Genomic DNA, 13,025 nt, shown 5'->3' with positions numbered 1-13,025 from the left:
ATAAATCAAGGAAGAAATCTTCCTTCCTTGATTAGCAGCAGCCCACGTTTCTTTCTGCATTTGTCAAATATGGTAGGCGTGTAGATGAAAAATGTCAAGCGTAGTAGGCGAGGTTCTTCTTATAAAAGGAGAGCTTCTGCTCTCATTTTATACACCAATCTCAGAGGAAAAATATATCTGAGAGTTAGAAAGAAAGAGTGAGGTTTCACAGATAGGGTATAAGAAAATAGTCTGTGAGAAAAATATAGAGTGAGTGATATTGTAGTGAGGTGGGAATATCAAAAGAGGGTTATTTCTTTTGAGTGTTGTAGTGGTCTTTTGAGAATTTTACTCGGACCTACAAAGTGTAAAATTCCTTGCTATAGTGATATCAGTTGCTCTTCTCAGGGCCGTGGTTTTTTCCCATATTCTAAAGGGTTTTCCACGTAAAAATCTTGGTGTCGTTATTACTTTTTTATTCTTGTTAATTACCATATCTCGGTGCTACGTTATTATTCCGCTTTTATTATCGTGAATATTATTTTTGTAGGGGGTTTATTCCCAACAACTGGTATTAGAGCACAGGTTCTGCTCGTTCACTGAAATACTATTCACTATCGGTAGTACTATACTCGGTGAAAAATAAAAATGTCCGAAGTAAAGTACGAGGTAGCAAAATATAACGGAGATAACGGTTTCTCAACATGGCAAAGAAGCATGAGGGATCTACTCATCCAACAAGGATTACACAAGGTACTAGATGTTGATGCCAAAAAGCCTGATATCATGAAAGCTGAGAATTGGGATGATTTGGACAAAAGAGCTGCTAGTGCAATCAGGTTGCACTTATCAGATGATGTGGTAAATAACATCATTGATGAAGACATTGCACGTGGAATTTGGACAAGGGTTGGAAAGACTATACATGTGCAAAACGCTGACAAATAAATTGTACCTGAAGAAGCAGTTATATGCCCTACACATGGGTGAAGGTACGAATTTTTTGTCTTATTTAAATGTATTTAACGGACTAATCACACAGCTTGCCAACCGCGGAGTGAAAATCGAGGAAGAAGATAAAGCCCTCTTGCTATTGAACTCGTTGCCATTTTCGTACGATAATTTGGCAACAACCACCCTGCACGGTAAGACTACTATTGAGTTGAAATATGTCATATCGGCTCTTCTACTCAATGAGAAGATGAGAAAGAAGCGTGAAAATCAAGGACAGGCTCTTATCACACAAGGTACAGGCATGAGTTATCAAAGGAGTTCGAGCAACTATGGTAGATCCGGAGCTCGTGGAAAGTCAAAGAACCGATCCAAATCAAGAGCCAGAAATTGCTACAACTATGATCAACCAGGTCACTTCAAAAGTGATTGCCCAAATCCAAGGAAGCGCAAAGGTGAAACCAATGGCCAGAAGAATGAGGACAACATAGCCGCCATGGTGCAAAACAATGATAATGTTGTCCTCTTTATAAATGAGGAAGAGGAATGCATGCACCTGTCAGGTCCAGAGTCAGAATGGGTGGTTGACACAGCGACATCTTACCAAGCCACACTAGTAAGAGATCTTTTTTGCAGATATGTAGCAGGTGATTTCGGCACAGTGAGAATAGGTAACACAAGTTACTCAAAGATTACGGGGATTGGTGACATTTGCATCAAGACAAATGTCGGATGCACATTGGTTCTAAAGGATGTGCAGCATGTACCTGCTTTGCGGATGAACTTAATCTCGAGAATTGCTTTAGACTGAGGTGGATACGAGAACTATTTTGCAAATCAAAAGTGGAGACTCACTAAGGGATCATTGGTAATTGCAAAGGGAGTTTCTCGTGGCACGTTGTATAGGACAAATGCAGAAATATGCCAAGGTGAATTGAATGCGACACAAGATGAAATTTCTGTAGATTTTTGGCACAAAAATTTGGGTCATATGAGCGAGAAGGGATTGCAGATTCTTGCCAAGAAATCACTCATTTCTTATGCCAAAGGTACAACGGTAAAACCTTGTGACTATTGTTTATTTAGTAAGCAACATAGGGTCTCATTTCAGACATCGTCTGAAAGAAAATTGAATATACTTGATTTAGTATATTCTGATGTTTGTGGCCCAATAGAAATTGAATCAATGGGCGGTAACAAATATTTTGTTACTTTGATTGATGGTGCTTCACGAAAATTATGGGTTTATATTTTGAAAACCAAAGATCAGGTGTTTCAAATTTTCAAGAAGTTTCATGCTCTAGTAGAAAGGGAGACGGGGTGAAAGCTAAAGCGTCTCCGAAGTGACAATAGAGGTGAGTGTACTTTAAGGGAATTTGAAGAGTACTGTTCTAGTCATGGGATCAGACATGAAAAGACAGTTCCTGGAACCCCATAACACAATGGCGTAGCTGAGAGGATGAACCGCACCATTGTGGAGAATGTGAGAAGCGTGCTCAGAATGGCTAAACAGCCTAAGTCATTCTGGGTTGAAGCAGTTGAGATAACATGTTTCTGTTCAATAGGAGTCCATCAGTTATGTTGGCGTTTGACGTCCCAGAGAGAGTTTGGACCAACAAGGAGGTGTCCTACTCGCATCTGAAGGTGTTCAGTTGCAGATCTTTTGCACATGTACCAAAAGAGCAGAGAACAAAGCTGGATGATAAATCTGTTCCCTGCATATTTATCGGAAATGGAGTTGAAGAGTTCAGGTACAGATTGTGGGATCCTGTAAAGAAGAAGGTCATCAGAAGCATATATGTAGTCTTCCGAGAAAGTGAAGTTGGAACTGTTGCTGATATGTCAGAAAAGGCAAAAAATGGTATAATTTCTAACCTTATTACTATTCCTTCTACTTCTAACAATCCCACAAGTGCAGAAAGTACGACCGACGAGGTTGCCGAGCATGGGGAGCAACCTAGTGTGGTTATTGAGCAGGGGGAGCAACTTGATGAAGGTGTCGAGGAAGTGGAGCACCCCACTCAGGAAGAAGAACAACCTCAACCTCTGAGGAGATCAGAGAGGCCAAGGGTAGAGTCATGCAGGTACCCTTCCACAGAGTATGTCCTCATCAGTGATGAGGGGGAGCTAGAAAGTCTTAAGGAGGTATTGTCCCATCGAGAAAAGAACCAGTGGATGAAAGCCATGCAAGAAGAGATGGAATCTCTACAGAAAAATGGCACGTACAAGCTGGTTGAACTTCCAAAGGGTAAAAGACCACTCAAATGCAAATGGGTCTTTAAACTCAAGAAAGATGGAAATGAGAAGCTAGTTAGATACAAAGCTTGATTGGTGGTTAAAGGCTTCGAACAGAAGAAAGGTATTGATTTTGACAAAATTTTCTCACTTGTTGTCAAAATGACTTCTATTCGAACAATTTTGAGCTTAGCAACTAGCCTAGATCTTGAAGAGGAGCAGTTGGATGTGAAAACTGCATTTCTTCTCGGAGATTTAGAAGAAGGGATCAATATGGAGCAGCCAGAAAGATTTGAAGTAGCTGGAAAGAAACACATGGTGTGCAAATTGAACAAGAGTATTTATGGATTGAAGCAGGCACCAAGGCAGTGGTACATGAAGTTTGACTCATTCATGAAAGGTCAAACATACATAAAGACCTATTCTGATCCATGTGTATACTTCAAAAGATTTTCTGAGAATAACTTTATTATATTGTTGTTGTATGTGGATGACATGTTAATTGTAGGAAAAGACAAGGGGTTGATCGCATCGTTGAAGAGAGATTTGTCCAAGTCATTTGATATGAAGGACTTGGGCCCATCACAACAAATTCTAGGGATGAAGATAGTTCGAGAAAGAACAAGTAGAAAGTTGTGGCTATCTTAGGGAAAGTACATTGAACGTGTACTAGAACGCTTCAATAGGAAGAATGCTAAGCCATTCTGCACACCTCTTGCTAGTCATCTAAAGTTGAGCAAAAAGATGTGTCCTACAATAGATGAAGAGAAAGAGAACATGGCTAGAGTTCCTTATTCTTCAGTAGTCGGAAGTTTGATGTATGCAATGGTATGCGCTAGACCTGATATTGCTCACGCAGTTGGTGTTGTGAGCAGGTTTCTTGAAAATCCTGGAAACGAACATTGGGAAGCAGTCAAGTGGATATTTAGGTACCTAAGAGGTACTACAGGAGATTGTTTGTGCTTTGGAGTATCGGATCCAATCTTGAAGGGCTATACAGATGCTGATAAGGCAGGTGACATTGATAACAGAAAATCCACTACTGGATATTTGTTTACATTTTCAGGGGGGAGCTATATCATGGCAGTCTAAGTTGCAGAAGTGTGTTGCACTTTCAACAACTGAAGCAAAGTACATTGCCACTACAGAAACTGACAAGAGATGATATGGTTCAAACGGTTCCTTCAAGAGCTTGGATTGCATCAGAAGGAGTATGTCATCTATTGTGACAGTTAAAGTGCAATAGACCTGAGCAAAAACTCCATGTATCATGCAAGGACGAAGCATATCGATGTGAGATATCATTGGATTCGAGAAAGGATAGAGGATGTGTCTATGCAGGTAAAGAAGATCCATACAAGTAATAATCCTTCGGATATGCTGGCCAAAGTGGTACCAAGAGATAAGTTTGAACTAGGCAAAGAACTTGTCGGTATATACTCAAACTAGAACCTCCGGTGTTACCTCCTTCAGGTGATTGTGACTGGAAGGGGAGGTTTGTGGGGTCCATCCCATATATCAAGGAAGATATCTTCCTTCCTTGATTAGCAGCAGCCCACGTTTCTTTTTGCATTTGTCAAATATGGCAGACGTGCGGATGAAAAATGTCAAGCGTAGTAGGTGAGGTTCTGCCTATAAAAAGAGAGCTTCAGCTCTCATTTTATACACCAATCTCAGAGGAAAAATATATCTGAGAGTTAGAAAGAAAGAGTGAGGTTTCACAGACATGGTATAAGAAAATAATCTGCGAGAAAAATAGAGAGTGAGTGATATTGTAGTGAGGTGGGAATATCAAAAGAGGGTTATTTATTTTGAGTGTTGTAGTGGTCTTTTGAGAAATTTACTCGGACCTACAAAGTGTAAACTTCCTTGCTATAGTGATATCAGTTGCTCTTCTTAGGGCCATGGTTTTTCCCCTTATTCAAAAGGGTTTTTCACGTAAAAATCTTGGTGTCGTTGTTACTCTTTTATTCTTGTTAATTATCGTATCTCGGTGCTACGTTATCATTCCGTTTTTATTATCGTGAATATTATTTTTGTAGGGGGTTTATTCCCAACAACTGGTATTAGAGCATAGGTTCTGCTCGTTCACTGAAATACTATTCACTATCGGTAGTACTATACTCGGTGAAAAATTAAAATGTCCAAAGTAAAGTATGAGGTAGAAAAATTCAACGGATATAACGGTTTCTCAACATGGCAAAGAACCATGAGGGATCTGCTCATCCAACAAGGATTACACAAGGTACTAGATGTTGATGCCAAAAAGCATGATACCATGAAAGCTTAGAATTGGGCTGACTTGGATGAAAGAGCTGCTAGTGCAATCAGGTTGCACTTATGAGATGATGTGGTAAATAACATTATTGATGAAGACACTGCACGTGGAATTTGGACAAGGTTGTACCTGAAGAAGCAATTATAAGCCCTACACATGGGTGAAGGTATGAATTTTTTGTCACATTTAAATGTATTTAACGGACTAATCACACAGCTTGCCAACCTCGGAGTGAAAATTGAGGAAGAAGATAAAGCCATCTTGCTATTGAACTCGTTGCCATCTTCGTACGATAATTTGGCAACAACCATCCTACACGGTAAGACTACTATTGAGTTGAAAGATGTCACATCGGCTCTTCTACTCAATGAGAAGATGAGAAAAAAGCCTGAAAATCAAGGACAGGCTCTCATCACAGAAGGTAGAGGCAGGAGTTATCAAAGGAGTTCGAGCAACTATGGTAGATTCGGAGCCCGTGGAAAGTCAAAGAATCGATCCAAATCAAGAGTCAGATATTGCTACAACTGTGATCAACCAGGTCACTTCAAAAGAGATTACCCAAATCCAAGGAAGGGCAAAGGTGAAACCAGTGGCCAGAAGAATGACGACAACACAACCGCCATGGTGCAAAATAATGATAATGTTGTCCTCTTTATAAATGAGGAAGAGGAATGCATGCACCTGTCATGTCCAGAGTCAGAATGGGTGGTTGACACAGCGACATCTTACCATGCCACACCGGTAAGAGATCTTTTTTGCAGATATGTAGCAGGTGATTTCGGCACAGTGAGAATGAGTAACACAAGTTACTCAAAGATTGCGGGGATTGGTGACATTTGTATCAAGACAAATGTCGGATGCACATTGGTTCTAAAGGATGTACGGCATGTACCTGCTTTGCGGATGAACTTGATATCGGGAATTGCTTTAGACCGAGGTAGATACGAGAACTATTTTGCAAATCAAAAGTAGAGACTCACTAAGAGATCATTGGTGATTGCAAAGGGAGTTGCTCGTGGCACGTTGTACAGGACAAGTGCATAAATATGCCAAGGTGAATTGAATGCGGCACAAGATGAGATTTATGTAGATTTGTGGCACAAAAGAATGGGTCATATGAGCGAGAAGAGATTGCATATTCTTGCCAAGAAATCCCTCATTTCTTATGCCAAAGGTACTACGGTAAAACCTTGTGACTATTGTTTATTTAGTAAGCAGCATAGAGTCTCATTTCATACATTGTCTGAAAGAAAATTGAATATACTTGATTTAGTATATTCTGATGTTTGCGGCCCAATGGAAATTGAATCAATGGGAGGTAACAAATATTTTGTTACTTTTATTGATGATGCTTCACGAAAATTATGGGTTTATATTTTGAAAACCAAAGATCAGGTGTTTCAAGTTTTCCAGAAGTTTCATGCTCTAGTAGAAAGGGAGACGGGTCGAAAGCTAAAGCGTCTCCGAAGTGACAATGGAGGTGAGTACACTTCAAGGGAATTTGAAGAGTACTGTTCTAGTCATGGGATCAGACATGAAAAGACAGTTCCTGGAACCCTATAACACAATGGCGTAGCCGAGAGGATAAACCGCACCATTGTGGAGAAGGTGAGAAGCATGCTCAGAATGGCTAAACTGCCTAAGTCATTTTGGGTTGAAGCGGTTCAGACAGCCTGTTACCTGATCAATAGGAGTCCATCAGTTTCGTTGGCGTTTGACATCCCAGAGAGAGTTTGGACCAACAAGGAGGTGTCCTACTCGCATCTGAAGGTGTTCGGTTGCACAACTTTTGCACATGTACCAAAAGAGCAGAGAACAAAGCTGGATGATAAATCTGTTCCCTACATATTTATCGGATATGGAGATGAAGAGTTCGGGTACAGATTTTGGGATCCTGTAAAGAATAAGGTCATCAGAAGCAGAGGTGTAGTCTTCCTAGAAAGTGAAGTTAGAACTGCTGCTGATATGTCAGAAAAGGCAAAGAATGGTATAATTTCTAACCTTGTTACTATTCCTTCTACTTCTAACAATCCCATAAGTGCAGAAAGTACGACCGACGAGGTTGCTGAGCATGGGGAGCAACCTGGTGAGGTTATTGAGTAGGGGGAGCAACTTGATGAAGGTGTCGAGGAAGTGGAGCACCCCACTCAGGAAGAAGAACAACCTCAACATTTGAGGAGATCAGAGAGGCCAAGGGTAGAGTCATGCATGTACCCTTCCACAGAGTATGTCCTCATCAGTGATGAGGGGGAGCCAGAAAGTCTTAAGGAGGTGCTGTCCCATCGAGAAAAGAACGAGTGGATGAAAGCCATGCAAGAAGAGATGGAATCTCTACAGAAAAATGGCACGTACAAACTGGTTGAACTTCCAAAGGGTAAAAGACCACTCAAATGCAAATGAGTCTTTAAACTCAAGAAAGATGGAAATGGCAAGCTGGTCACATACAAAGCTCGATTGGTGGTTAAAGGCTTCGAACAGAAGAAAGGTATTGATTTTGTTGAAATTTTCTCACCTGTTGTCAAAATGACTTCTATTCAAACAATTTTGAGCTTAGCAACTAACGTAGATCTTGAAGTGGAGCAGTTGGATGTGAAAACTATATTTCTTCATGGAGATTTGGAAGAAGAGATATATATGGAGCAGCCAGAAGAATTTGAAGTAGCTGGAAAGAAACACATGGTGTGAAAATTGAACGAGAGTATTTATGGATTGAAGCAGGCACCAAGGCAGTGGTACATGAAGTTTGACTCATTCATGAAAAGTCAAACATACATAAAGACCTATTCTGATCCATGTGTATACTTCAAAAGATTTTCTGAGAATAACTTTATTATATTGTTGTTGTATGTGGATGACATGTTAATTGTAGGAAAAGACATGGGGTTGATCGCAAAGTTGAAGAGAGATTTGTCCAAGTCATTTGATATGAAGGACTTGGGCCCATCACAACAAATTCTAGGAATGAAGATAGTTCGAGAAAGAACAAATAGAAAGTTGTGGCTATCTCAGGGGAAGTACATTGAACATGTACTAGAACGCTTCAATATGAAGAATGCTAAGCCATTCTGCGCACCTCTTACTAGTCATATAAAGTTGAGCAAAAAGATGTGTCCTACAATAGATGAAGAGAAAGGGAACATGTCTAGAGTTCCTTATTCTTCAGTAGTCGGAAGTTTGATGTATGCTATGGTATGCACTATACCTGATATTGCTTACACAGTTGGTATTGTCAGCAGGTTTCTTGAAAATCCTGGAAAAGAACATTGGGAAGCAGTCAAGTGGATACTCAGGTACCTAAGAGGTACCATAGGAGATTGTTTGTGCTTTGGAGTATCGGATCCAATCTTGAAGGGCTATACAGATGCTGATAAGGCAGGTGACATTGATAACAGAAAATCCACTATTGGATATTTGTTTACATTTTCAGGGGGAGCTATATCATGGCAGTCTAAGTTGTAGAAGTGTGTTGCACTTTCAACAACTGAAGCAGAGTACATTGCCACTACAGAAACTGACAAGAGATGATATGGTTCAAACGGTTCCTTCAAGAGCTTGGATTGCATCAGAAGGAGTATGTCATCTATTGTGACAGTTAAAGTGCAATAGACCTGAGCAAAAACTCCATGTATCATGCAAGGACGAAACATATCGACTTGAGATATCATTGGATTCGAGAAAGGATAGAGGATGGGTCTATGCAGGTAAAGAAGATCCATACAAGTAAGAACCCTTCGGATATGCTGGCCAAAGTGGTACCAAGAGATAAGTTTGAACTAGGCAAAGAACTTGTCGGCATACACTCAAACTAGAACCTCCGGTGTTACCTCCTTCAGGTGAATGGGACTGGAGGGGAGGTTTGTGGGGTCCATCCCATAAATCAAGGAAGAAATCTTCCTTTCTTGATTAGCAGCAACCCACGTTTCTTTCTGTATTTGTCAAATATGGCAGGCGTGTAGATGAAAAATGTCAAGCGTAGTAGGTGAGGTTCTGCCTATAAAAGGAGAGCTTCGGCTCTCATTTTATACACCAATCTCAGAGGAAAAATATATCTGAGAGTTAGAAAAAAAGAGTGAGGTTTCACAGACAGGGTATAAGAAAATAGTCTGTGAGAAAAATAGAGAATGAGTGATATTGTAGTGAGGTGGGAATATCAAAAGAGGGTTATTTCTTTTGAGTGTTGTAGTGGCCTTTTGAGAATTTTACTAGGACGTACAAAGTGTAAAATTCCTTGCTATAGTGATATCAGTTGCTCTTCTCAGGGCCGTGGTTTTTTCCCTTATTCAAAAGGGTTTTTCACGTAAAAATCTTGGTGTCGTTGTTACTCTTTTATTCTTGTTAATTACCGTATCTCGGTGCTACATTATTATTCCGCTTTTATTATCGTGAATATTATTTTTGTAGGGGGTTTATTCCCAACAGTTACTACGTCACAATGCCTTGGAGTGATGCTATTTGCCCGGATCCTAGCGTGTACGTGGGAAGCTTCGTGTATTAGCTGCACTTTCTTTCCTTTCCCCTTCAAGAATTCGTTTCCAATGTATATTCAGCCATATGAACTGGAATTTTGTTCTTCATCTTGTTCTCAACATGACTATATTCTTTTTTGATCCTATAAATCTAAATCGTATATAATTTCTTCTATTGCCATTACAAAACTTACTAGCAGCCTACCACTAATATATTTTGGTCCATAGACAAGAAAGGATCTGAGGATTTGGTAGTTAGTCATTTTTTTTCAATGTAAAATATGTACTAATTGTGACTTAATTAGATTTTATTCTCTTTTGATACTAATCAGAAACTAAGAATTCGATAATGAAAGATCATACAACTTCGTACGTGTCCTATATGAAAAATATGTGATCTCTTTGTGGATTCATTAGATGATAATCTTTTCTTGTTGCATGTGATTAATGCATCTTGACAGCTTGGACAACAGCTAACAAGCTTTTCACTACAGGATCAACTTCCACTTTTTGTTTCTTAATTCTTCTTGTTGAAGATGTATATAATTAAACAAATAAAAGTTTAATCTCTCTAACAATTTTAAACATTTTGAAGAGATACTGACACATTTCTATATGGTGCCAGAGCCAGACAGAAGCGGATCCAGGATTTGAAATTTATGGGTTCAATATTCTAATTCTTTTAAGTTATTGGATTCTAAATTAATAATTTGTGCATAATTCAATAATTTTTTAAGACATATACAAGATTTGGACAAAAATTACTGGTTCGGCCGAATCCGTATCCGAAGGGCTAGCTCTGGCCCTGGTGCCATTGCAAATAAAAGTTATGGCCCATGAAAAATAATTAAGACATTTACACGAGGAGGTAGTGTTGAAGATATAAATAAGAACATCTAGTAACTCAATTTTTTTGATAACACATATTTTTTAATACTTACAGCAGAGATTACGTCTGGTACCTTACTTATAAAATGTGATTACATAAAAGGGAGAGAGGACATTGAAAATGGACAAACACAACTAATATAAAAAGGCTTAGCTATATATATTCGAAAATTACCAATAGAACTCTAAAAGTTGAGTTATATATGACATAAAAGGTTGTTGATTCACTTTGAGAAACATACAGATTGGGCATAGAAAAATTAATCACAAAAAAAAAAAAATATATAAAGTAAACTAAAAATTTCCTCCCATTTATTCTATATTTACAAATTTTCATCTTTGGTTGCAACAAACACCCCATGACAAATATCCCAATAAGGGAAAAAGCCATGCAAGAAATTACACAGCTCCAAAAACACAGGGTGTTGCATGGCAAGTCCAAAGAAAACTCACAAAGTAGGAGGTAAAAAAAATATAAAAAATTATCAAAGGTGCGCAAAAGCTGATCCAGACACCACAATTAAAACAAATAAGTTCAGCTCAGCTACGACGAGCGAGAGCGAAGAAAGAAAATACTCAGTTGTTGCCCCATACTTCCTTCAGGATCAATCAAATGGAATGACTCTGAATCACAAGATCCATGAACCCTCTCAAATTTTCCTCTAAGATACATTATATCATCTTCACGATTAATTTCTCTATTATTACCATGAACAGTGCCAGCTCCTACACCAACACTTTCCATCTGTTTCAACACTTGTATATCAGATTTTGTAGGTTTTCTCTTCACTGCAAACCCTACTTTTTTCCCATTACAATACATAGTCCATATTGGCATAGATAAAAGAGAGGAAGAAGAATTTTCATGTATTCCATCATCATTGGAGCTCTCGAGCGCGATTCTAAGTATTCCTCCTCGCATTTCACGTGCCAGAGTAGAGGTAGATACTGCGAGTTCAAGGAGAAGAAGCGGGGTAGAGGAATTAGGGTTTGTTTGTATACAGATATTGACTTTTCCTTTTCGATAACCGAAGATGGTGCCCGTAATATTGGATGTGTTTGAGGCAGAAGATGGCCTGTGGTAGTTGAAGGAGGAAACGGCGGGTTTTTTACTTTGGACGGGTTCTGTGGGTTCAACAAATGTACAGTAACAACTAGGGATGAGTAGCTCCACGAGAGAGCGGAGGAGCCGCCATGAACGGACTTGTTTCTCACAGTCGACGGTGGTGATGGTGGCGGTTCCGGCCGCCGTAGGGTATGAGCTGATCATTCTTAGTGAATATTAGAATAATCGGAGACTCAACGAGTTAGTTTGGAAAATGGTAGAAGTTTATATAGAGAAGTTTGAAGGAATATTCTTATAAAGAAAGTTTTTTTTTTTAAAAAAAAGGTATTAGTGAGTGATTTTAATTTTTTTTTTTTTTTAAAAAAAAAAAGGAAAAACAGGAGGGGCCATGGAATCTAAGAAGTTGTAACGTGGCTAATAATAATCTTACTTTTTTAACTTTTTGGTCTAAGGGGAAAAGGTGGTGAGGGTATGTAAACAGTTCTTGTCTTGTTTTTGTCTAGCCTCGATCTCATCATGTAGATTAATGTCCAAAACAAAATATTTTCGAAGCATATTCATATATAGCTCATCCTCCCATAAGGTGACTAGTGTAGTCACCATCAATTGTTGTGGTCGATCGATGAGCATGATCTTTTAATCCGCAACTAGATATTTCGAGTACGAGTCGAATTAAAAAAATATATAATAGGAAGTGTTTCTCTTTTAATAGGTATTATATAGTACGAATTTAAATTAGTCGTAACTCCCAAATGGATTCGAAGTTATCGAAACCCAAATACGAATACCGAACACAAGTGTATAAAAAGAACCAGTGTAGCCTTTTATTGGAGAACTTTCATACTCCATGAAAGAGAGACTTCTTTTTATTAAGCATTCTTTATTCAACATAAGGTTAATTTTCTTTTCTTTTATACTTATTGTAACTTGGCTACTCTCTCTCGCTCTCTGAGTTGAATAAATTATCTTAGTCGACATGGTTAGGTATATTATGTACAAGTACATTATAAATCTTAACTTACTGAATTTTGCACTTCTGTGAGGTTCTTATAATAAGATCGTTTCTATTAACATTAATAGAAGGAAAATCCAAAAACGATTGGCTCATCATCCTATTGAAAATTAGAAAAAGAAAAAGAAAAAGAAGTATTACTCCATATAT

General features: G+C 38.7%; 1 protein-coding gene across 1 annotated transcript; it reads right to left on the bottom strand.

The window, feature by feature from the left end:
- Nucleotides 1-10,936: 10,936 nt before the first annotated feature.
- Nucleotides 10,937-12,095, bottom strand: LOC107784023 (protein MIZU-KUSSEI 1-like). The gene has a single exon (XM_016605073.2). It carries the CDS (start codon nt 12,065-12,067, stop codon nt 11,342-11,344), a length of 726 nt encoding a protein of 241 aa, XP_016460559.1. The 5' UTR covers nt 12,068-12,095; the 3' UTR covers nt 10,937-11,341.
- Between the last annotated feature and the right edge of the window lie 930 nt (nt 12,096-13,025).

Source organism: Nicotiana tabacum, chromosome 11 (assembly GCF_000715075.1).
Source record: "Nicotiana tabacum cultivar K326 chromosome 11, ASM71507v2, whole genome shotgun sequence".
Lineage (NCBI taxonomy): Eukaryota > Viridiplantae > Streptophyta > Magnoliopsida > Solanales > Solanaceae > Nicotiana > Nicotiana tabacum.
This window is presented reverse-complemented; position numbering and strand designations above follow the sequence as displayed.

What these genes read in the sequence shown, in the direction of transcription:
- LOC107784023 (XM_016605073.2), bottom strand. Translation starts at nt 12,067, where the DNA reads ATGATCAGCTCATACCCTACGGCGGCCGGAACCGCCACCATCACCACC.